The sequence below is a fragment of the Channa argus genome, chromosome 21 (genome assembly GCF_033026475.1).
Source record: "Channa argus isolate prfri chromosome 21, Channa argus male v1.0, whole genome shotgun sequence".
Taxonomy (NCBI): Eukaryota; Metazoa; Chordata; class Actinopteri; order Anabantiformes; family Channidae; genus Channa; species Channa argus.
In genome coordinates, this window is record NC_090217.1 from 15,573,635 (window position 1) to 15,598,913 (window position 25,279).

General features: G+C 39.9%; 1 protein-coding gene across 13 annotated transcripts in view; it reads right to left on the reverse strand.

Moving 5' to 3' along the window:
• Window positions 1-25,279, reverse strand: part of nav3 (neuron navigator 3) — a 361,175-nt gene that overhangs the window by 12,010 nt on the left and 323,886 nt on the right. For 7 of the 13 annotated variants that reach the window (XM_067489701.1, XM_067489702.1, XM_067489700.1 and 4 more), the window contains 19 exons: window positions 24,023-24,448; window positions 23,243-23,284; window positions 20,606-20,763; window positions 19,509-19,703; window positions 18,796-18,848; window positions 17,726-17,749; window positions 16,306-16,329; window positions 16,042-16,119; window positions 11,925-12,008; window positions 10,687-10,798; window positions 10,195-10,319; window positions 7,819-7,842; window positions 7,198-7,364; window positions 5,791-5,944; window positions 4,125-4,311; window positions 1,704-1,801; window positions 1,505-1,600; window positions 629-797; window positions 194-429 (listed from right to left, as the gene is read on the reverse strand). In XM_067489701.1, the coding sequence (XP_067345802.1) occupies window positions 194-429; window positions 629-797; window positions 1,505-1,600; window positions 1,704-1,801; window positions 4,125-4,311; window positions 5,791-5,944; window positions 7,198-7,364; window positions 7,819-7,842; window positions 10,195-10,319; window positions 10,687-10,798; window positions 11,925-12,008; window positions 16,042-16,119; window positions 16,306-16,329; window positions 17,726-17,749; window positions 18,796-18,848; window positions 19,509-19,703; window positions 20,606-20,763; window positions 23,243-23,284; window positions 24,023-24,448 (2,452 nt within the window). The remainder of the gene's footprint in view (window positions 1-193; window positions 430-628; window positions 798-1,504; window positions 1,601-1,703; window positions 1,802-4,124; window positions 4,312-5,790; window positions 5,945-7,197; window positions 7,365-7,818; window positions 7,843-10,194; window positions 10,320-10,686; window positions 10,799-11,924; window positions 12,009-16,041; window positions 16,120-16,305; window positions 16,330-17,725; window positions 17,750-18,795; window positions 18,849-19,508; window positions 19,704-20,605; window positions 20,764-23,242; window positions 23,285-24,022; window positions 24,449-25,279) is intronic. The other 6 variants (XM_067489698.1, XM_067489697.1, XM_067489696.1 and 3 more) reach the window with 6 other exon arrangements.

The following is a 25,279-nucleotide window of genomic DNA, read 5'->3' on the forward strand; positions in this document are numbered from 1 at the left end:
CATGGCAAGACCAAAATGTACACACACACACACAGAAGCATAAAACTAAGATGCAGTGCAACCTGGACATTTATCAATTTGTATATGGTATACAAACTAAAAATATGATATGATGATGAAGACAAATTACTGCTGCTGTAACAAAAGTGCTCATTTTCTAAATAGCAACAACAACCCTTTCTGTTCTCACTACCTTGCTAGAGTTTTGGTCCACACTGAAGCTGGCCACATTGTGCTCCGTCACCTCCTGCCCCATCTGTGAAATTATGTACTCGGCCAGCTTGGCAGCCAAGAAGGATTTGCCAGTGCCGCTGGGTCCTGAAAGGATGATACGACGGTGTTCCATCAACAGATTGAGGTACCGCTGGATGATGGGCTTCGGGATGAGTGTGTCAAACACCAGACTGTCTATACTGTTCTCCTTTACTCCTAGAAAAAAAGAGAGAATGAAGGAGGGATGAAATAAGCTGAACATGAAGTTATGTCCATTTATATCTCCTCAAGAAAAGGACTATGATGAAATACAACAACACAGTAACCTAAGTAACACCCATGTATTTCCTCACTACCAAACATTTTTCTTGACCCGCTTCTGAGACACTAACTCCTTGTTTCCTTGCTGCCATACCTTTGAGGTTTATCTTGATAACATTGTTGTCGCCCACCAGGTACCCGCAGGGCAGCAGCTCAGGCACTTCAGAAGCATGGGAGCGAACCACCTCCCCCATTCTGTAGCAGACAATGCTGTCTGAGCTGAGGCCCAGGCTGCTCAGAGGGTCCACCCGAAACACATACTCCTGCAGGGGCCAAGGAGCAGTGGAAAATAAGGAAGTGCAGTAGTGCTAATGCTTAAAACATGTTGTGAATCTGTCTTGTTGCCCAGGACAACTAAACCATTATGTTTTAAACTGTCAGATAAAATCAGACTTCGCTTTTATTGTAAACTAAATTGGATAGGTAACCCCTCTTTGCAACAGTAGAGCAGCAGTCGACTAGCTGATGATGGTACATGACTTAGTAGTAGCTTTATACATGAAGTAAGTAAATCAACCAATTTTCATATTAAACAACTTCTGTAAATCGAGGCCTCCCTGTGGCTGTAAATAAATCTGTAATATGAATGCTCTCCTTTATTCATAATGTTTATTCTCAAAACATGGGGTAATGCATCACATTACCTGTTACACAGATTTTAAAAATGTTTGCGCTCCATTGTTTTATGAGCAAGGTCGTAAACATATGTATACATTTGTAATGGCAGACATTTTAACATGCCGAACACAGGTTTAATCAACAAATACATTAACGACAGCAGCATTGAATTCAGATGTCTCTGTTTCAGATGATGACTCACGGACAGTTATTATTAAAGTTATCAGTGACACTTGTGCTTTTTTCATTATGACAAATCAAATTGTCTGACGTAAAAATCTTTAATGTGCCTACTTTAAATCACTGACCTGTACAGCACCTATGAGCATAGTCATTTGGTTATGGTGTTTACCTTGAAGAGGCGTCGGATGACTCCATCCAGAACGTCCCACTTTGTTTTCCCGCTCACACCTATGGATCCGATCAAGTACTCCTGGCTTTGTGTACACTGATGAGTGGACAAATAAAACAGAAGACAGTAGCTAACTAATATTTCACTAGTTTTAGCTGTAGGAAAAAATGAAAATAATACTAAATCTTCATGCACGAACCTTAGTAGTTTTTGGCCCACGGCTAATGGTAACTACTATTCGCACACTCCGGCCTTCTCTGCGCAGATTGCCCTCATAGGTGTCATCAAGCAGAATATCTGAAAACAAAACTTTCTCTTAGGGAACACAACCGACTTTAATCGGAGACTTGATTTATTATACACAAGGTCTCCTTCTGCCTGCTGGCAAATTATAGCTGGAACAAACAGACTCCAAAGTAAAAGAAAGCTAATGGGTTTTCTCTCATGTGATAATTACTTTTACATTTAATCAATGTTCTCATACAGAGCAATTTCTAGTGAATGTGCTGAATGATAATGTGAGGAAAACAGTTTGTTAGTAAATAAAACAGAGCAAAAGGAGAGATGAACACGGCAAAATAGAAAATGAATTTAATGGAAAAGTTCATTTAAGCCATCTGTTGCCCCGGAGTTGAAAGTTTAGTCCCCAACAGAAGATGGAGACACTAACAATGACAAAAATCATAAGTAGAAGACAGAACCACCTAGAAAAGTAAGCAATGATTTTAGAAAGCAGCAGAAGACAGAAACACTCACATCAGCGTGAAACCAAATATTTTAAACACATTCTCTCCTCCACCCTCAACAGACATGTTTGTCTGACTGTCAGTTCCCAATCATTTCAGAGTTTTAGAAAGCATCTGAAATTAGTGTATTATAATTTCACATCACATGTCATATTACTCTGCCATGTAATCTACTACTACAAAATTGCAGCAAATAAAGTGGAATGAAAGCAGAGTATGATCCATTTCAGAATAAATTATTATCAGGGTCTGAATTAAAATGTATGTGTGCAAATGTGTCCTTAGCTCGACTGAGTAAGTTAACAAAAGGTGAACCACAAACATCCCTCCATCCATCCATTATCTGTAACCACTTATCCTGCTTAGGGTCAAGGGGAGGCTGGAGCCTAACCCAGCTGTTATTGGGCAAGAGGCGGGGTCCACCCTGGACAGGTCTCCAGTCTATCTCAGGGCCAAAGAGAGACATAAACAGACACACAACCAGTCGCACTCACATTCACACCTACAGGCATTTTATAGCCACTAATTAAGCTAACACGCATGCCTTTGGAATGTGGGATGAAACAATAATCATGAATTTAAATAATGTCATTGATGTCCAAAGGTATCTAGGCATTTTAGTCACAGAGCAGCTTATCAACTACAAATCCAGATGAACCTCGAGGGACCTGCCATAAGAACGTATGATAGGTTTACTTCAGTGCTATATGACAGCAGCAGTAGAATGTTGTTTTGTTTGGTTTCAGCTACGGTTTGCAGGGGAACACACCTCTAAAACTGCTATTGTAACCTAAAGACTTTTTATTCTGATTTTAACTCTGATGTCAATGAGATTCTGTCTAAATTCTGCCTCTTTGAATAGACATGGCCCTTCTATAGAGACAGTCTGTGAAGTGCGGGTATCAAAGACTTTTATGCATAGATAAAGTTCCCTGAAAAATATTAGAATCATAGAGGGATATGAATAATCAGGTTAAGATCTAGATCATATACTAATTAAAACTACAATCACAGACATGACACAGCACAGACGTTAAGTGAAGCCTCAGGGCAGAAATGAAATCTCTAGCTTAGGGAACTAAAATGACCAGAAACAGCCCCTCCATGCCACTAACAACTCCAACTTTATGTCTGTATCCGTTCTCCTCTTCACATCCTCTATTTTAGAGAGGAAGGTACTTTGTATGCAATTGGCTTCCTTTGGTCGAGGGCTCTGTGTTGGGGTGATAACAGCCCATTCCAACACTTCGCTGTTGTCGACTCATCCCTCCATCATTAAACTGGGGTTTGAGTCTTTGGAGGGAGCTGTGCCTTCCTTGTTACAGGACAAGCAAGATGGACAAAGGTTTTCTCAAATGGAGCAGGCCTGGAGAGATATTGGGCATGTGTGTGTGTGTGTGTAAGTGTATGTAACAGGCTCCTGCTGTGTTGTGAGCCTTAGCAGTAGAGAACAGCAGCTACTGCATTATATCATGCTGGTCATCTGGATTATTTCTCTGTCCATTTACAGGGACAACTATGAAAACAGCTAATCCATGTTGATGATGAACTTAAAACTGTATCCCTTCATTTAACTTAAAACTAACAATACCATGGCTGGCTGTCTAATTGTCAGTATACTTGTATGATGATGTAATATACAAATAAGAAACAAAGGACCAAAAAAGGACCAACTTTTCCTTCTAAAAAGAACAACAAAAAGTTTCTAGGAGGGGAGTATATTATTATTGGTTTGTCAAGACATGAACTTCATTATAGTCACTGTCACCACTCCCACACTCTCTTCTCTCATCTCAGAAAAAACTGTGAACACCGATCTGCAGAGACACTTCAGATTGTCACACTGCAGATACTAACGCTGACACTGAACTGACCTGACATGATGGTGTCAGTAATGTTGAGGTTATTGAGAGACAGCCCCAAGGACTGACGAGAGGAGGACGAAGAGGTGCTGGAGGTCTCTGAGGGTGGCCTGGCAGTTTTGATGGGCGTGGCGGTCGGCGTAGCATTACCGCTGGACTTGAGACGATCATTCTCTGCTTTCAGGATTTCAATCTCATTCTGTTTAATTGACAAAAGAAAAAAAACTTGAGACAACAGCTCTTTAAAACTGCATTCAAACACTGATAATGGTCATTTTGTTGCATTCAGATGACGCAATGTTGTTATTCTGAATCAGTATTATTGTAATCATGGGCTGCGTATGCAGAGTTTTAATCTTCAAGGCTCTTTGTACTGAAGGTTAAGTCTGTCTGAGACAATCCACATCCTCAAATATAAACTTAACTGAGACATTTATGGTGCACGGCATGACACAGCATCCCTGAACATTATATCAATAAATAATTATTTCTTTATTGGGATCAGTTGCCATGCAACCAGTGTTTAATCCAGGAAGCTGCTGTTCAAGGACAAGAGTCTGGCACATTAACCCCAGTGAAACAGCAAATTGTTTTAACTGAAATTAAGCGTTTCTCCATTTAAACAACCAATACATAATGTTTTAATAAGGCAGCATTTGAGGAGCTGTCGTGGATGTTGTTACCTTACAACAGAGCCAGACTAGCTGTATCCATTTTAAACTCTAAGATGACTGGGAACACGGTCATAGACTAATGTTAAATTGAGATTCAGATTGGAATTATTCTGATTACAGATTCAAGTTTTACTGTTTGCATGGACACTAATCTGATCAGCTGTGCATTCACATGCTCAAAGCACTTAAAAGTTTTGACAATAAAAAAAAAAAAAAAGTGGTTTCACTTTCTGTAAAGCATTTATTCTGCTAAAAATTCAATAGAAGACATTGTTTTCTTCAGCTTTGGGGATTTCATTTAATAAAAGCAGACCAAAATGGAACAACATACTGCCAGTGTTTCTGCTTTCCAAATAAATAACAATGCCTGAAGAACATAATGCTCCTGCACTTGTGCAAGAGAGTGCAAGAGAACCTTCCCAGCTCTTTAAGAGTGAAAATCTTTAAAGAAAAAGAAACTTCTCATTTCACTAAGAGAATATAATTATACCAGCCATACAGTAATTATTAATTGTTTGCATGACTAAAATGTCTCTGCTGATAAGATTAACCAAGGAATAGATCTCTCTGCTCGTTTAGAATAAACTTTGTTTAAAACAAACTGTTACAACTTGTGTGGTTACATGAACCATTTTTATTCTTACTGGCAACTTATTCTGATTATTAGGAGAATATTTGGGTCAATGTAAACACAACTATAGATACACTTCTTGGCAAATGGCAAGAAGAGTAATCAACATCAATGTAGTATTTAATTCAATTAATTTTCTTTATTTTACTATGATGTTTTTTAAACTTCCTGAAATAAAAAAAATGTACTTACATTTTTGCAATTTAAAAATAAGGGGATGCAAACTAACAAAATGTAGCACAACAAAAGATATGTTTCTCAATGAAATTCTTCTGAGTTTCTGCTTTTACACATTTTTTATATTTATGAACATTCTTAGATTCATTGAGAAGGTGAAACTTCACTAATGTTTAGCTAGTGAGCAGAACCTCACCTGCATGCGGTTCATGGCTTCTCGGATCTGGTCCAAGTGGTGGGCGGAGCTAAGCGCCTCCAAGCGGATGTCTGTCAACTTAAGCTCCTTCTCCCTCAGCTCATTCTTCAGCTGCAGGATGACTTCAGCCTCGGCTTCACTGCATTCACACAGCCTACAAACAGGAATTACACACAGGAAGGACGGGGTCACCTTTAGGGTTGCACCAAAAACTCACACACACACAGACACACAAACACACACACAGTCTGGAGAGAAAAGTACAGACTGAAAACTGAAGAGAGGCTGGAGTCAGTGGTGAAACCACAGTGGCAGGCACAACACGATGGAGATGAAAGTTAAGGAGAGCGTCTATGAGCGTCTACGTCAATGACTCTTTCCCATTTCCAAAGGTTTATTTTTTTTAACTGCAAACCAGTATTACAAGTTATGGTCCCCGTAATGCAAAGATGCTCACATTTTGTACAGTATGTGGCTATGCCAGATTTTGTTTAAACAAAGGATCATAATGGTTGGTCTTGTCTTTGTTATGAATGTACAGTATTTATGAATGTAATGAACTACAAAAGACCTTTGGTGAACAATTTATAGTAGTCCCACCATCAGTCCATTATCTGCAGGCAGAGATCTATAACAATAATTCAAGTTAGATGCTGTGATATTCTGCTCGTGTGGTTTACTGTGCCATCACAAAGTCAAAATCTTCAACATGCTCAAATGTCTTTAAACTGAATGAATGTCAACAGCTGCAACACAGCACAGTAAATGTGCACGCTACTCGTATGCCTATTACTGTTTGGAGAAATGGTCATGTTGACTATTCTACAGTGATACAGAGCCACTTTTAACTAGCATGAGTAAGAAAGCGATTACAGTTTTTTGTCCAATAACTATATTATACAACCACTGGCTACTGGACACTAATATAGTCAACCCGTGGTTGACTATATTATACAACCACGGGCACTGGACACTTCAGAGCTCCTGGTTCAGTTTGGGTACCAGGGAATTTGATCACCTCTAACATGCCAAAGCTTTTGTGACATTAAGATGCAGCAGAAAGTCACACCAACACACTCCACTGCACATACACTGCCTGGGAGCATGCCACACAGTGCCTGTTACCGAGATCTGTGCTTGTAGACCACATGACCATTTTGCTTTTTCTTAGGTGTCCAAATGAGGGACGAATTGCTATCACAAATGCAGTTGCTACAGCAGGTGAAGAGATGTTTCAAAAAAAGGGTAAACAGAAAATAGGAGAAGAGGCAAAAGACAAACGAGGAGAGGATTAAAAGACCAAAAAAGAATTTTAACCAAACAGCTGTGTATAGTGTGCAGCCTACATGTTTTTCTTTCGATTGGAGACCTATGTATATATTGTTTATTGTGTGTGCAAGAACTTACTCTGTTGTGGAGGGTGAAGAGCGCAGTGTAGCTATGCTGCCTTGCCGGTTGTCATGCTGCAGTTTGGGTGAGGATGGCACCGAGTCTGTCATCTCCTCCATCTCGTCATGGGTGGACTGGGATTTGGTTTTCTTCTTGCTGAACGCCTGCTTGAAGGAGCTGCGTAACTGGAAGAAAGAACAAGCATGGGGGGGAAAATACATCAGAATGCTGTCAGTACTTTAGACATCACTTGTGGTGATATCAAATCCTGCCAGATCAGCAAGTCACTCCGTGCTGTTTCCAAGCAATGGTCACTGTCTGGTTTAAGTAAAGAGGGAGGCAAAAAGCAAGGCCATAAGTACTGTAGATATGGAAATGAGAGAGAGAAGGGGCGATCGGGCTTTCTAATGATCCTAGACGTTAAGGCTATACAGGCAATCAAAACAAACAAAGGAGGAGAAAAGAGGTGGTACACAGGGAGAAGAGGAGGGTTGTTGTATCCATGCCGATGTTTCCAGAAAAGGGAAAGAAGAAGATGCTTTAAAAAGGAAAGAAGGCGGAAGATATAATGGAAGGTGAAGGAGGGGGATTCTCAGAACAACCACTGCACACGTACAGAAGACACTAGAAACCACTGACCTGAGCTGGGATGGAATCTGCCACCTAAGGATGCAAAACACACCCAAGGTTAAGCCACAAACACACACGCACACTTCTGCTCACTTCACCCATCTACAGCAAACTCCCTCCGTTAATTAAAGTTTATTGTTTATAACAATTTTTTTTCACTGAGTCCTTCTGAAAGTTTGCTTTGAGGGAACTTATAATATATATAATTATTTGGTTGCTGAGGACAATTATTAAGAGAATTATTGAGATATTATTAACATCATTATTATTGCTATTAAGAATTACAGTGTCAATTCCATCTGTGGTAACAAGGATTTGCAGCAAAAAGCAGGAAGTCAATGATGCTGCTTGTATTAAACAAGTAATACAATGACCATAGTCGTGCAAGATAGAATATGATAATACAGTAAAGTCAGTCAATTAAAGTTTGCGTAAATAGCCAGTGGATTCTGTGGTGGGTACTTGTGACCCTCAAGTGGGAAGCCAGAGGTCAAATAAGGACACTTTAGCAGGTTTGATGCTTGAAGGGCAATGTGCCTATTTATTCCACTGTTGCTACATTATCTGCTGCTACTCTTTTCTTGCTTCAGTTACATCTCAGTGACTTCTGTTCAACTCTATCCCCATCATCTCTCACGTGTGCACTAAGGCAGAATTTATACAAATGAATTATTAATTGCTGCTTAAATAAGGAATGGATTTGTATTCATGAGCATGTTTTTTGTGGGGGTGGGGGTGGGGTTACTTGACATGGCGGGCTAGGGTGTCACATTAAGTAGTTAACTTTTGTGCGGTTTGCATGCATTTTATTTGAAGGGCAAGCATTTTTGCTTTGCAACAGAGACTACAAGCAGATTCTGAGCTCTTTGGCTGAGATGGAACTTCTAATATGTCATCAGTCTGACTCAGGGGACTGCAGAAAAATAACAGCTTCCAGCCAGTGACACTGAGCTGCTATCGCACAATGACACAAAAATTATTTGGCTTTTTTGACTAGATTTGTGCAGATATTTCACACTAAAAAGACTGAAGAGTTTAGATGTTAGGATGCTGCATCACCTAAATAGCAGAGTCTAGATTTCAACCATGATTTTGTTGCAAGTACATCTACAGTCACTAAAGTCGCTGTTTTCCAAAATGAGACAGTTAAAGTAAACGTTGTGGGTGACTTGATAAAGTGATGAAGTTCCTCAATTTACCATGTCCAGATGAGTAACTGAGGGATTAGGAGTAAAGGTTGAGCGATGTGAGAGTGCTTCTTCTGCTTTGAGTTTCAAACTTGTCACACCACTTGTGTAACCTCTGGTCAACCATCAACCATGTTCCAAAAAAAACTTCAGTATCTGTGACATTAATGGCCACTTTTCTTCTTTTCAAAACTGATGTGTTGTCACTGGATATGAAATTGCAAGTGCCTCTCAAACAATAATTGCAGAGCGGTCAACTCCCCTGCTTGACCCTCTGATGGCCGTCACTGCTGGATGGCATCTCAGGCACTTAGCTGATTCCATCTTAGTACAGTAACCAAGCAACGATGACACGATGTTGAGAAGGTGAATGTAGTTTTAAGATTTTAAGAGGGGACCCCGAGGGGAATATGAACACTCAAATGTTTCCAAACACAAAATGCGAGGAAATAAATTTGGATCATCAAAGTGATGGTGATTAGAAGCGGATTAACCACATAATTTCACACTGAAGTGTGCAAACAACCATTTTAAGAGTAAAAGAAGAAGGGCTGGACAAAAAAGTCATAGCAATAACAATATATTGCTGTTTGGGGTAGAATTATGCCTCCTCTTTTTAATAATAAATGAGAAGTCACACAAACCAAACGAAGTCTTTACAAGCTGATGAGATCAGCCACATGCAGGTATATTAAGAACACTTAGTGTCCTGTCCTTCTCCATTTTGTTACATTGGATGCTATACTACAGAAAAGTACAGTACACATTGTTTCATAAATACACATAATTGTCTATGTTGCAAAGAAGACAATATCTTAATAAAAACCTAAATAATGCAAAAAAATGCATCATTTTCTTTGACAATAAAATCAACTGCCTAAACCAAAACTCAGTGTGTCAGTGTTAATGATATCTGCTGAAAGAGAGTGAATGAAATAAAGGTAAAAGTATGAAGATGAAGTTATAATTTTCATTGTTGGAATGATCTCCTGCTGACCTCTTATATTTACTAACATTCACCACTGGTATACTTATGATAAAATTAAAAATAATCCAATGGCTTATTTTTTCCTACTATGATGAGTCATTACTGCTGAGGTGCACTTCTGGTGATTTTTTTCCCCCCCATTTTTAAACTCTGCTTCAATTTACTGTTTTTGTCTGACAGTGATTTGTTTCTTTTTTTATTTTCACCTACCCAGCTCTTCTTTTTCTTCTTTTTGTCTTCTGCATCCTTGCCCAGGCTGCCCATGCTAGAGTGACTGGCTGCGCTGTTGATGCTGGACATGCTTTCTGATGAGTGCTGCCGTCTAATCCGCAGGTCTAGAAGACAGACGAGGAAAACTGAGTTAGGAGTCAAAATGTGTTGGTTGGTGTGATTCTCTTTTTAATGTTCAGCTATATTGGGCTCAGGTTGCCTTAAATAGCAATGAGGATGTTCCCTGAAAAGGCTGTATCACAAAATTGATAATACATCTGATTTAATCTGTTATCATATCTGAGCAAGGCATTTCAGAGCTAACCTATACAGCACAGACACTTCAACATCAGGGATTCAGTTCCCTCTGGGGCCAATCAGGGTAAAAATACATCCCCTAACTGAACAGTCAGGCATTTAAAGTCTCTCCTCAAAGCATCAAATAATTTGAGCAAGGTTTAATCCAATGCTCTCTGCTGATTTCTTTGTTACCTTTGTGAAGGTGGTCTGGGCCATTGAGAGCCACCTGGATCGCCGTCTGGGCATCAGTGTTTTGGGTCTTCAGCATCTCTATTGTTTCCCTCAACTCAGCCAATTCAGACTCCTGGAGAGAGAAGAGTGAGAAACAGGAAGTGATATTTTTAGTGCAGTGATTCGGAATTATATAAGTATAATGCAATGTTTGTGGTCAGCATGAAACAGATGGAACAACCCCAGAATTAATGACCAGACTGTGTGTGTTTTTTTTTTATAAATGAGATGAATTAACACATTGGCTTCTTAAATTTGCCATGGCTGTGGCTTTCAGTGGAAGACAATGAGAGGCAAAAAAAAGTGGGGAGGGTATTGTGAAGACTATAAAAGCCTCACAGCAGATCTGCCCTAAAGCCAGCACCACCTGTTTGGAATGAAAATGGAAAAAAAATCCCTCTCCTCTCTGGTGAACCAACAAGATCAGATAGAGTGATACTCCTATTCGCCCCCCCACCCAAAAGAAAATCCACTGAGAGCTGCCGATAGGGTTTCCGCTTTAATTAAAAGTGGGGATGGCCTTGTTTGACAAAGACATCCCACCAGATCCCAGTCTGCTTTAATTTATAGAGGATTAAAAGGCTGCCAGGGCTCATCAGCACTCTGTGTGTTTGTGTATGTGTGTGTGGGTGTTAACAGAGGAAAGCATTCATAATTTGTGGTAGGGGTATATCTTTGGACATACTGCTCCTGCAGTGTGATCAGTGTTTCAGAGCTATTCAGGCTCTTCTGAAACCTCCTCTCGGAATAAAAAGTCAACTTGTGAAAAATCGAGAAACACAGAGTGGGGAGCGGATGACTGAAGGGGGAATTTCATAGAGTAGATGTTTTAAGTGAGTTTTTCGGTCATATGAACACAAAATATTCTGAACTCTTGCCCGCGTAAACTCTTTCAACTGCGTGTAAAGAAGAAAGGTTTGAGCAGGTTAACAACTTTGGCTGTTAGAAGTAAAGTTAAGTGAAATTTTCAAGCAACAACTAAACTTTAATAATAAAGTCTTTGAACATGAAAACTTCACATGACCAAGGAGCTGAAGCATAACGATAGAAATATCCACTAATCCACAGCCACTAAACTCCACACTGTGACTTTTCACTGCACTACGTCAATATCACAGTGCTGCCTGTTACTAATCAGTTATCCTCCCTGTAATCCCTTTAGCACGGTGTTCGTATGAGGTATATTTTATATTCCGGACCTTTTGTTCCGCGGTCATGGTTAGGCTCTGCAGACGGCAGGTCATGTTACTCAGGCTCTTCTCGAAGGCTGCCACTAGGTGAGCCTGTAGACACAGAGAGATACAGCATATATCAGCATAAACATAACCACTTATGCGTTTCAGTATAATACATGTTTTTAAAATGGGTATTCTTGTCAAAACATATTTAAGTTGGTGCAACAGAAATATACAAATTACAATATTAAAATATTATAATGTCGTAGTCCTTTCTTGAACAAAAAGCCCCAACAGAGAATTCATACGTTTGTCTGCCGGTTGGTGATGATAACTTTGAAGTGAGTGTTCACTTGAGCCAAAGAGGGCGAGGAACCGACTGAGACTTGTCATGCAAAGTTTACACACAGGCTTGAAGGCTCTTGCTGAGCCCTAGTGAAAAAGTTTCGTGTGTGCTATACAGAAGTGCTGCTGGGATGTCTAACTAAAAAATGTTGCCTTTCACTTTGAGTTAGCTGCAGAATTCAAGGGCAAGTTCACACCAAACATGTTCAGAAGGGTGTATTTGAACAGGGGGTTTGTCAAAAGCATTTCATATGACTTTACTGTTGCATCTTATTGCTACCACTTACGATTTTTACCATGCTCCAAAGCTGTCTGTCTCTTTGCACTAATACCACCAAGAAAATACTTAGCACTAGGAGAATGATGTAGACATCAAACTGGACCGGAGATCAGAGAAGGGCTGCCCTCTCTGACTTCAACTCCTGAAGATACAGTGGCAATTCGCTGAAGGATGGGAAATGTTTAGTCACATCAGGCCATCTGCTCTGCTAAACCTGTGGTTTGTGTATGTGTGTGTGTCTAGAGTTGTTCCTGCATGTGTTTGGTTTTTTTTGGTATGCATGTTTATGTACAAATGTCTGGTGAAGCCTTATGTTTGTCCTTGTGCAAATCTGATTCTGTGTACGTGTACTGCCAGCTTATCCTCCAATTCTGAGCTAAAAACCCTGAGACACCTGTCAGGCCTGGTGTGTCACAGAGGGGTGGGCAGGATGCCTAGACGGACAAATCATACAATCTCTACTCTATGTGCATGTATACGCACAGACACACACACTCAAATTACACTTCGAGGACTTTAATTCGCTACATTTAACAGCATTTGATCTTCAACCTTTGGATGATATGAGAAAATGCAGCATCTTTCAATCCTCATGAGGACATTTGGTGCTCGTAAATCTAGAAACAAACTCACACAGTGGCACCCTGTGCTACCTCTCCCACTCTGTGTCCCTGGCTGAATCAGCAAAGGTCTTGAACTTTAGAAATGCCAACTGTTCCATCACATCTCTCTAGCTCCACATACCTTTCCAACTCCACCTGTGAGCTCCGACTCATCAACCGCCCAGCCCACCTGTCATTCCTGAAGGAGTCACTGACCGGATTCTAATGTGTCCCATAGCTGGACCATCTGTCCTACACCTTGGGCCTTGCCCTGGTGGTCACACTTGGTCCCTAAACCACTGATATTATGAAAAGCATTGTGATTTGGAGGTCTAGGGTAGAGGCTGATGGTGAGCCAATCAGAGAACCAGGTGAAGAGAAGTCACCAATGTCTGCAGCAGCCTCTAAATATGTGGATGATAATGCAAGGGTGTTACGAACAACCCCAGTCACAACTACATTGGTTGAAGCCAACCTCTACTGCTGGGCTACATTCTACCAACAAGGGGAGGGGACAGAAGTAGGATAGGAAAGCATGATCATGAAGTCTAGAAAGAGAAGATGATTAGAAAAATAAGGCTGACAAGGGGCAACAAGGCAACAGCGACAGGGTGCAGAGTGAATGAGGAGAAAGGAGATTGACAGGGGAGGAGGTGAGTGTCTGTGTAAACATTTAAAGCTCATTTACTGTCAGCCAAATTCCAATTCAGAGAAAACTGATTTCCATTACATGTTCAAAAAATGAGTGGTACAATAATTCACCAGTTTGGCAGAATTTGTACAAATATGTAGTTAATTAAAAGTAGGTTAGAGGAGTGTACCTAATGCAACTTGACGGTGCTGCAGCACATATTTATCGTGTGACTCATTGCCCTGAGTATTGACACAGCACTAATTCAAGATCCAAATTTGATTTCCTGAAGAAAACAGCAGAAAACTATAATAATAATTATTGATGCATTGACACAGCAAATAAAACATCAAGGTCAGATCACCTCAATCACTGCAGTTGCCCTATTGTCCTTTCAGAGATAAAGAGAAATCACACTCATTTAACACACGGTAACTGTCTGTGTACATATGTGCGTGCTATGAAAACATTTATGATCATGCATGTGCAGTATGTTTCAATCCAAATGTGTGTGTGTGTGTGTGTGTGTGTGTAGGTTTGTTTGTGTGCATTTCTGAATGTAGATGATTTACTGCACATGCCACACTGAGCAACTACTACCGTAGGTGGAGAGCATGTGAAGCTGACATTTCCATAGAGTCACACTCCTGACTGGGGGGATAAAAAGAGCTTATAGCACCGACAACCCACCACACTGTCATGTGGATACAGGGTGATGCAGCTTCAGCACAACATGGCCAAGGATGTTTTTTTTGTTTGTTTTTTTTCTTTTCACAAATCCCAAGCCTCTAACTAAGTGTGATCCATACAGCACATATGGATTGTTGTTCTCAATTTCTTTGCATATGCCTTGGCTTAGTAGCCTTTCCCACTGCTGTCTGGATACTCAGTGATCTTGCAGTAAAACATATGTCAGAAATTATTTGGCCGTTGAAGAAATTATATCACTGTACTTTCTTTTTGTTCCCCCAAGTGCTGCAGTGTCACAGTGTCTTCAGCTCAAAAACCATGTCTTGTCTAAAATGTCTAAAAGAGGCTTTATTGCCGATGTGTTGATTTGTTAACTGTACTGTTTGAGTCTTGCAAACTACATTGAAAATCATTGCGTTACATTGACAAATTGGATGCATTACTTGAAAAATGTCATCAATTACCATTTAACTTATCATGGGCTATTGTCAACTATTATGGTTTGACAACTTACCAGTCTATGAAGTATCTACTTGCAACAGCTAGCTTAATGTTGACTGCAAAACACAGGGGATTACTGAAAATCCACCTTTAACCATTTACCACTAGAAAAATGTTGATGAACATAATATTGTGTGTGCCACGCCAGATGTACAAATCATCAGCTGTGACACCGTGTCGGGATATTTCCAGCAGCAGTGTAGTTCGGTTCGGATGTTACACAAAGTACTGGATGGGGCTGCCAAGTTGACTGCAATGTAACGAAAACAGTTCGAGGCCATATCAACAATTTTTTTTATCAATTAGAAAAATGGGTCACCCTCATAAAAATACTATAGCTGTGGAGAACCCAAAGGAACAAAGGTTATTTTAAGAGTATAAAATCACATCAAAAAGTTGCTCTATTGGCCCTGCGTTACTTATGTACAAAGTCATGTCTTCCTCTTCCGTTCGATAAGTTTGGCTCCAGTTTAGTCTTCAGTTTTAGCTCTGCACAACTTTGTGATCAAAGCATCGGACCGAAGCAAAGACCCCATCTGCCTCCACGCTTGATCAGGCACTTGGGATTGAGGGCTGGGGGCTGAGTCAGACTCGAGTATGTCGATCTATTCACGTCTCAACACAAAGACACACTGCTTCGTCTGGGGGTTGGAGGTCTCTGAATCTCACACTGTTTCACCCACGCATGACGCACTTAAGCCTAGATTCACTTATCCTCATCTCCCTGTGCTCTTTCTTTGCCCGTCCATCTCTATTTCATTCTTTCTGCTTGGGTGACTTTGGGAAAGGCTCATATTCATGTTGACACCCCACCCCACAAAGACAAAAGCAAAGACAACCCTCGCTGTACAGGAGATACACCTCAGAACAAGAACACAAAAATACACAAGTGCCAACAAAATCAAACAAGCAAAGCCTAAATACATGCACATCACCTTCAAACACAGACAAAAGGCATTAGTGGGTGTCTAAAAGATTTATATTCCTTCAGAGCTTCGATAGGAACCCTTCCTGTAAACACTCTCTGACAGCAGGTTATCATGCAAATGAGCCGGCTGTTTTGACGCTGTCTCCTGAAGTAAACAAACTTACATTGGCAGCGAGCTGAGATGTCAGGGTCGCCACCTTCTCCTGAGAGGCGTCCAGCTCCCGACGCAGCTTTCTGATTTGCTGTTTGGGAAAAAGAACGGGGATAAATGAATGCTTAATGCCCTAAAACCATCAAGAATGTAATACAAAGAGGCGGTGAACTTGCAACTCCACTGTTGATAAATTTGACGTAAAAAACCCTGCAGTTATACATAACACAGTGTAAAAAAAAAACAAAAAAAAAATGGGTGAAGTGTGGGGGATTACCGTTGAATTTTGGACTGTTTGGCCCTTGATTGAAAAGAGAAGAATAAAAATTAACACTATGTCGCATGCCTCCATCAAACATCATGTAATGGTGTGGCTGAAAAGACTGGGATTATCACAAGCCACAATAATACTGGTTCTCTTATTGTTAGACTTTGTGAGCAGCAAAGCAAGAGCTACAGGTGATTATTGCTGACTGGGTCAAACAGTATTTGCAAATACACGGCATTGTTTCTTACGTAATAAGCAGTTTGCCAGGTGTGTGAGGGAAAAACAGAAGTAGAACATATTGAAAGTAGCATACTAGCAATCATCATGCTTAGTGCCAAATTGTAGTCTCTCAGATTTCTTTTTCATTAATGATTGTTTATTTTTGCATATAATCCATATAGGAATTGGCAGTAATGCTGACAAGACATTTGAGCTGACAGTTTCCAAAGATTTTTCCCCGCTTGTTTCCAACATAACTTTGTTTAAGCGTTTTAGTTTTAGTTTAAATTTCTCTAAAATACCAATCATGTTCATTGATTTTTTGGGAACAACATCTTCGAGCAAAACAAGTGGCAACAAATGACCTTGTCACCTGTTTTAGGATCAGAAAGAAGAAATTGAGACTCTGTTCTAAAGGAAAACACACCAGAATTTGTCTAGGCACAGTGACAGCTGTTCATTACTGTCAATACACACTGAGATAATGCCAAAGTCACACACATCTGGCAGGCTAATAAATATAATGCATTTGCCAGTACTGTTCCATCCAAATATGAGCTTAAAGCACTAATAAGGACAGAGAGATGAAACTCTAAATAACAAGTCAAAACATAAAAGTGGAAAATCAAAGAAGAATCAGTGATAAACTGTTAAATGAAGCCAAACCAGAAGAGCCAAAAGGCATAGCATACATTACATATGTATAGTCTAATTTGTTTGTCATGATTATGTAAGATACTACTGTAGTAGGTAATGTGTGGTTATTTGTGATCAAGGTGGAAAAATGCAGCAGATTTTCTGATAATAAAGCAATGCAACATAGGGTTAAACTCATTTATTGAGAAACAACTGATGCCACTATAACTTTACTTGCATTTTCCTTTTTTTCACACAACAGATCACCTATAAGGGTCTAAGTGGCTTTTAATTGAGCTGAACAAATATCACTGTTTGTACTTTGATTGACACAGAACAAATTGTCACAAAAGCAAGACACACAAACCTACAGATAAACACACAGCCACCAGTCAGGTAAACCGCGGCAAAAACATCACATCCAGCAAGCACACAGCTACCTCCGAGGTGCCAGTAGCAATGCACTCAACCCCCACCCCCACCCCCCACCCGCAGAGCCGATCAGTAGCTGAACTGCTGGAAGGTGCACAACAGCAGCATTCATGCAAACACACAGAGGGTTACGCATCCTTACCTCTGAGTGTGCTTTCTCCTCTGTCTGTAAGAAGGTAAACATTTGATAAAAATACGTTATTACCAACAATAAGAAGAAACGATGAAATGTCCAACCAACCAACAAAGACAAAATAAAACAAATGTTACTTCAAATGACAATGCTGCTGGTGCTGAACTGCTTAAAATCCGAAAGCAAGGTTTATGATAACCACAAAAACTAATAAATTAGACTAGAGGGAATTTGTATTTATTAATTCTAATAATGTATTTATTTTAGGCAAAACTATCTATTATTCATCCAGGTCTTTCCTCTGCAACAGGTAGTGGATGGTAATCAATTCTTTGCTCTAAAAAAAACAAATGTGTGGCCTCACTGAATGTGGAAGCTTGCAATTTTAGAAAAGCTATTTTGTGTTAGTAAAGAAACAGGAAGACAAAAATATTTCTAGATAGTGCAGGTAAAATCTAATGCTACACTAAATACCTAGGACGAGCTGAAGGCTCTGATTTTACTTCAAGTTGATTGTTTCAGCTTACACATTGATGCTTTTTGTATGCACCCCATGAGCTATGCTGAGCTTTAAAACATTGCTACAGAAATTGATGCATGCAAATATTAGCATGTATTGACTTAATTAAGTTATAGTTAACCTTAGCACTGATTTGTATTTCTCTTTTAGCTCCACCAACTCCTGAAAGCTATATCTAGCTGTTTGTGTGCTATCAGCAGCTTTAAAAATGAGTAAACTATGATTTAGTAATTTCAAATGTACCCAACTAGCCTTTAAGTTTGTAAACATTTACATTTAGTCATTTAGCAGACGCTTTTATCCAAAGCGACTTACAAGTGAGTTACAAGGCAGCAAAAATCTAAGTCAAGGAGAAAACATCAAAGCAAAGTCCTATCAGAAAAGTGTTTATAGTTCACGAGATGCAAGTGCGAGAAAGAGCAGAAAGGATTATTTTTTATTTATTTTATTTTTTTAAAGAGATTTAAGTGCATAGGAAGATGCGGAAGAGTTCTGTTTTCAGCTTCTGTTTTCAGTAAAGAGTGGTACATTTAAAAGATAGAGTAGTCCAGATACTTACTGCAGAGTATAGCGAAGATGTGCTGGAGACCAGAGACAATGAAGAGCCATGGACTAGATACACAGAGATTAGTGAGCAATTAACAAAGTTTACCAAAATACTTGATTGTAAAAACTGGGGCAGGGGGTAAAAATATTTTATCATTTAAGGCAGTTCAGAAATAATTTGTATTGCTTTCTTACCTATCAGTTAGCACTCGCTAACTATCATAAGGCCAGGTTCCAACTATTGTGATGTACCAATGCACAGCACAGTCTATCATAATGGAGGACAGCCAATTTTGCATCTAGGATGTCTCACGTGTCCTGACATTAACACTAGTATCTTTGCTGGGTGTCACTGACCAGTACAAGCAATTATTATTAGCTTGGAATGCTGTGTCATCTAGACGTGACATTACTCGTGCAGATGATTTGATATATAAAAACTTACAGTACAAGAAGGCAATAAAAAAGAATGAGTTGGCAGGCTGACATCTACATGAATGTAATGAAATCCTTTTAACTCACCCCCAAAATGATCAGAACAGAAAAGTCAGCCAAATCACTCACAGTATGAACACACATTGAGTGCTCATTAAATCTGTCTTTAAAGGACTTGAGCGCCGGAGCTTCGCTGGATGTGGCCATTATTATTTCTGATGGCTTTTTAGTTAGAACGTTGGGTCATTTTTTTGTACTGCAGTTCATAGTGTGTTTAGGAGTGTGTCCCACCTTCGTCAGTGCTATCCCTGAAAGAACCAGAGCGGCTGATGGCCCGTGGTCGTTCCTCCAAGGATGTTGCGCTGCCACCCAGTGGGTGACCCTCTCCATACAGTTCAAAGGAATCCTGAGCAGGAATGCTGTTTGAGCGGCTCATGCTGCAGCTGCCTGCTGGCAGGTTATACTGGCTAATGTTAGTGGGGCTCACTGCATGGAGAAGAAAAAAAAATAAAAACATACCAAAATTTTGTCCTGCATACTTTACCAAACCTATCTCTAATGTATAGAATTTCTTTCCAGAAGTGCTTTAGTGCTCAGGCTTATTTGTAAAGTAGGTCTTGTCTTCCTTGCACAATTTTGGGAAGCATGTTGTATGTGGTCTGAGTAGGACTCTTGTCAAACTGTCTTTAAACATCCCCATTTCCAGAAAAGTTGGAAAAATGTAAATATGAAGAGGAATGCAATGATTTAAATAAATTTTTTGTTTTACTTATTAATAGATCTTTATACATATGGTTTTCTTTTCATTTCTGCCATCAAAATATAGCAACCTAAACCCCAAAAGAATTTGGGGAGTTGCAAAATCCAAAAATACAGTCGTCTTCTCTGAGAACTAGTTCATTTAAAATGGTCTGAGGTGGACAACAGCATGGCCGACACAGGGCCAACACCTACAGGTAATTTCGAGTCACTGATTAACCTAACATGCATCTCTTTGGACTGAGGGAGGAAACCCACAAAAGCACAGGGAAAACATGCAAACTCTACACAGAAAGGCCACAGCTGACAGCTAGGATTTAACCAAAAACATGAAAAACAAAACCCATTAAAAAATGTTTCAAAAGAATTTACAAACCATTGCATTCTCTTTTTATTTACATTATACACCATGGGGTTTGTATTCACCCTGACAAGTAAATTCACTGAAAGCACAAGTGGGATATATTTATTGTCTATGCACATATTATGCCAGACCTTATCCTGCAATGGGGATATTGTGGACAGCTGTGTCATTCAAGGTGATACTACTTGAGAGTTTAAAGAATGTCTGGTTTATTAGACTCTAAACGCTATGACATGTGAAAATGCTACAATAACTCTAGACTCACACAGGTTGGAATAGTGGTATTTTCCAGTAGTTGTGCAGGAAGTTCCTGAAGGAGACAGCGGGGACTGGCTCCCTGTGTCCTGAAGCCCCCCTGTTGAATGGGACCTCAACCACTCCTTCCCTTCCTCGTGGGAAGTCTGACGGGAGGATGGAGGGTACCTGAAATATACAAAGACATGGTAACTTCATGGCAAATATGGATACCGACTGCAAACAACTGGCAAATGTTAAGCAGTGAAGTTATGTGGTGATGAAATGAGTGTGGAGCCACACAACACACTATACAGATGTGCACATGCATACAACTACACACAGTCACATATTGTAGACACACACAGCTTTGACTCAAAGCTACCAAACGCAGTGACGCTGGCGCTCATCTCGTCTCTCCCAGCTCCAAAGTGGCTCAGCAGCAGAAGGCCCCCTTATCGCACGCGTGACAATCGGCCATATTTAATCCTCTGAGGATGATAATTGAGTTTGCACTCATCCCTTTTCAGTACTGTCTTCTCTCCAACAACCCCATTACTACGCTTGTCACATCTGACCCTGCTCCCGTCCCACAAGCTTGTGTTTCATATTCTCTCTACCAGGGATTGGGTGTCTGAGTGTGCTGAACAGTGTGAAACAGCCACATTTGTCCCTTGCTGGAACTGAAACGGAACAGACTGATACATCTAAGGGTCAGGGTTTGACTCAGTACGCATACTGATTACAAAATGCATATAAGCAAAACTAACAAACTTATTTATATGACTAAATGAGGAAATTATAGTCTAAGCTCCTTTTGTGGAAGTCTTAGGATCAGGCACAAAAAAACATATCATTTGGCCTGAGATGTAAACAGACGGCTGTAAAAATGTGTGCTCAGAAAAAAATAGTGGAGAAGAAAACACTGCAGTCCGTACTGAACATAATTTCCAACAGCTGTAAAGTAGCATAGGATCAGATAGTTTAGGCACCAAATGCAATCAAAATGAAAGAATGCTCTGAAACCAGCATGCCCCATCCAACCTCTCTGCTGCAGCATTGTGTAATTGACTAGAGAGGCTGTTCTCTGCAGAGGTTGTGCCACTTTGATGAATGAGCTATGGTATTTCTGTCTCTCTCCTTTTTAGCCCAGCTAAGTCCCAAATATCCATTATACCAACACTGCCCCACCCACCCCCCTCCACTAACAGAGCAAACATTATCAGGGGGGTTAGGCCATTTCAGAGAGCTGAGGAAGAACTGCTCTGTCACAGTGGTTGTGTTGGCCACATTTTTAAGAGTGTGTGAGATGAGAAAAGGATGGGGATGCACACAGATAAGTAGACATGCAAACAGACAGATGGAACACACTGCTGCCAGATCATCTGAGGGATCATTCATACTGTGAATGATGAGTGTTTTGACTCACTTAAAGAGCTATATAATCTTATTTGGGGTAATACTTCTGTTCCACAGTACTTTGTGTATGTTACATACACAAGAAATATCTAAAGTTCTAAAAGTGTGAGTTTGCTAGGGTTTAGAAGACACCTTAAAATAGTCAAAGCTACTACCTACTGGGTAAGGTGATTGTAAAACATGAGATAAACATTAATTATTATAGAAAAAATGAGAATGCATTTTGTATTACTCTATTAACAACATGAATTAAAATAAGGTCCTGCGTGAGATAATAAGTTTCTGACTGACAATAAAAATCAGTTGTTCCCAATGTGTTTTGCCTTAGAAGATAAACCAAAGTACTTTAGTTTGAGCAAGTATTTTAACTCTTTATCTGATACCCATTACTTTAATACTATACTTGGCTCCACCCAGGTCTCCTTCTCCCCGCTCTGCTGAGCCCTTCTACCATCTGCTCTGCCCTGATATGCTCTGCACAGCTGATAATGAAAAATGCTGAAAACCTTCAGATATCTTATAATTTCTCTGGGTAGCCTTTCAGTATTAAAATCAAATATTTTATACTCATGAATATGTTTTTCACATAGTCTGACCTCATGGGACATGTCAACAGCACCTTGGATTATTTAGATAAGTTTTTTCAGCAGATTTATATAAAAACAGTTACATACTGTAGTTGTAAGTTGACCTAAACCTGTAATATTGACTTCAGCTAGCCTTTGTTCTAGGTATCTATTTTAGCTAGTTCTCCTTATACATTAGCAGTTTCACCCTTACTGCTTATTTGCAAAGAAGTTATAACTTTATTTTATAGTTTACTCAGTGTGAAAATATGCACAGTATTTAAGATATAGTTTGTAGAATTGCATGATGTGTCGTAGAACAGTCCTCCTGATCCAAAATATATCCTCCATCATCAAGGTGTTTTTTTTTTTCCAAACTTTTTAAGAGAAGCATTGATTGAAATTCGGTATATATGATTATATTGAAAAATAGTCGTTTGTGCTGCTATTAATTTGTAGAGCAGAAGGCATTTAAATTATTTTGTACAGCCAATTTATTTCAATATAGCTAGGCTGAATAACAGAAACACTTCCAGCGATAACCAACTCAGTTCTTTAAAAAAGCAGAGCATGCTATGCATACAACAAAATAAACCAGACGATTTTTTTTCCATGCAAATGTAAACTTGCACACTATGTGAATGAACAATTGAGAATGAGATATGACTGCGGATGTGTTGTACCTCAGTCCCTTTTTTGGAAGCGTGTTTCTGTCGAGGGGCATGCTGTTAAAACACAGAGGATGAGTGAATTAGATGAACACCAGGTATTTGTTTTTTAAAACATGACAAAAAAGATTTTGGTCATATTTTACAAACTTGATTGTTTTGACACATACAATATGTACATTGTACAAACAGATGTACTCCATGGAGAAAACATTTAACTACATTTAAGCACAACAGACAACAAATACAATAAACAACACAGGCAATCTTGAACAACAAACAATTGTTTCATTTTTGAGACTAGTTTGAGGCTAGACTAGCTGCAAGAAAACGTTGTGCACTGCTACTTTGTTCTGTAATGTGTTGCATGCAGTCTGTAAATGAAACAATGGACACATCCTAATAAACACTTCTCATGGAAACGAGTGTTTTAAATGATCTGAATTTATTGTGGAAGTTTTTCTGGAATGGCTGTCGGTCAGGAAGTAAGACTGTGTTGAAGTCTCTTACGATTAATGACTAACATGATGCTTTTATTTAGTTTAAAACACTACCTAAAATGTATTTGTCATTAAAAATACTGTAATATTATGTGGGTAAATTCTCAGACCTGAGATTTGTACTGTTATACAGTATCTGAAGAATAATATATCAGATTTAGTGATTTCATCCCAAATATCATTAATATTGTTATTTTTTAGCCTACTCTGTACTATGTGTGAAATGTAGTTTTGTCTCTGTTCTCAAATGAAACAATAAATACGATTTAGCCCAATCGTATTTCCTGTTACTCACCCCTCAGACAGGGTGGACTTGACACTGCCTGTTCGTGTAACCTTGGGCCCATGGTGGCCCAGTGGCAGATCAATGGACTCAGAGCTGGTGTGCAGACTGGTCATGCTTTGGCAGCTCAGTGTGTCTTTGCTGCCAGCTGATGAGCTACAGGCAGGCCAGGGCCGAGCGTTGGAGGGCAAGGAGAGGCCAGAGGCCGGGCTGGAGGCCGGGGAGTCAGTGCACAAGTCTGGGGTTTTACCATACAGTGGGCTGCTGCCACCACTCATGCCACCGGCGCTCCCCAGACTCCCGGTGCCAGAGGAGGGTGAGTCCAGACTGGCCTGCCTTGCCAGCGTACCGTGAGGGCTGCCCAGTATTGAGGGGCACTTGCCAGAGTCGGGCGTGCCCGGAGAGCTGGCCTTGCTGCTAGCTTTGGTGCCAAACAATCTGGGGGTAGAGAGGTGGGTGCAGTCATTCAGAAATGCTCAAAGGACAAGTGATGAGCATTTGCAAGATCCATAGTGGAAAATGAAAGACCGTAATATAATTTGGGGTTGAGAAAGTGGAGTACATTATCTCACAGGCCTGTGGTGTAGTACCTACAAAACTGTATTTCTTCAATAGTCACAAGCATCAAGAAGCAAATTTACAAGTATCAGTGTTGTGGAGTGGAAACCAGCTACATAAACATGTCAAATGTTTTAATGTAATACCAACTTTAAACTGCAGATAAAACACTAAGCAGACTTCCCAACACATTTACAGATAAAACGGTTCAGTCTGACAGATTGGATGGGACGGATGCTTGGACACGCCTGCCTAATGCTTGCTTCTAATGAGTCAAGGATTGGCGTGCCGAGAAACTCCTGTCTGTTCTGATCAAGACTGCTGAGCAGAGCTTGCCTAAGCTGAATCAAACACCCGCAGACTTATCTTTGCGTTAAAGATATGTTTCATTTGCAGTGGCTTATTACCTACACCACGGAAAAGCCATGTAATAGCAACCCTTGGCTGTGCAGCTAAGTAAACCCACTTAATCAATACAGCTCAAATTGATATGGATGACAAAGTATTTTTTAAGCCATGGTGAAACTTTACCACCACGGATGACATCTTTAATGAATAGCCCTATCTGTTATGCGTCTGGTGAAAAGCTTGTATCAGGAAAACATCACTGATCAACATCAACATCACTTTATCATAATAAATGAAAACCTCCTTGAAATGTATTTCTGAAATAGATGCATTAATAATGTCTGAACAATGCAGAAATGTATA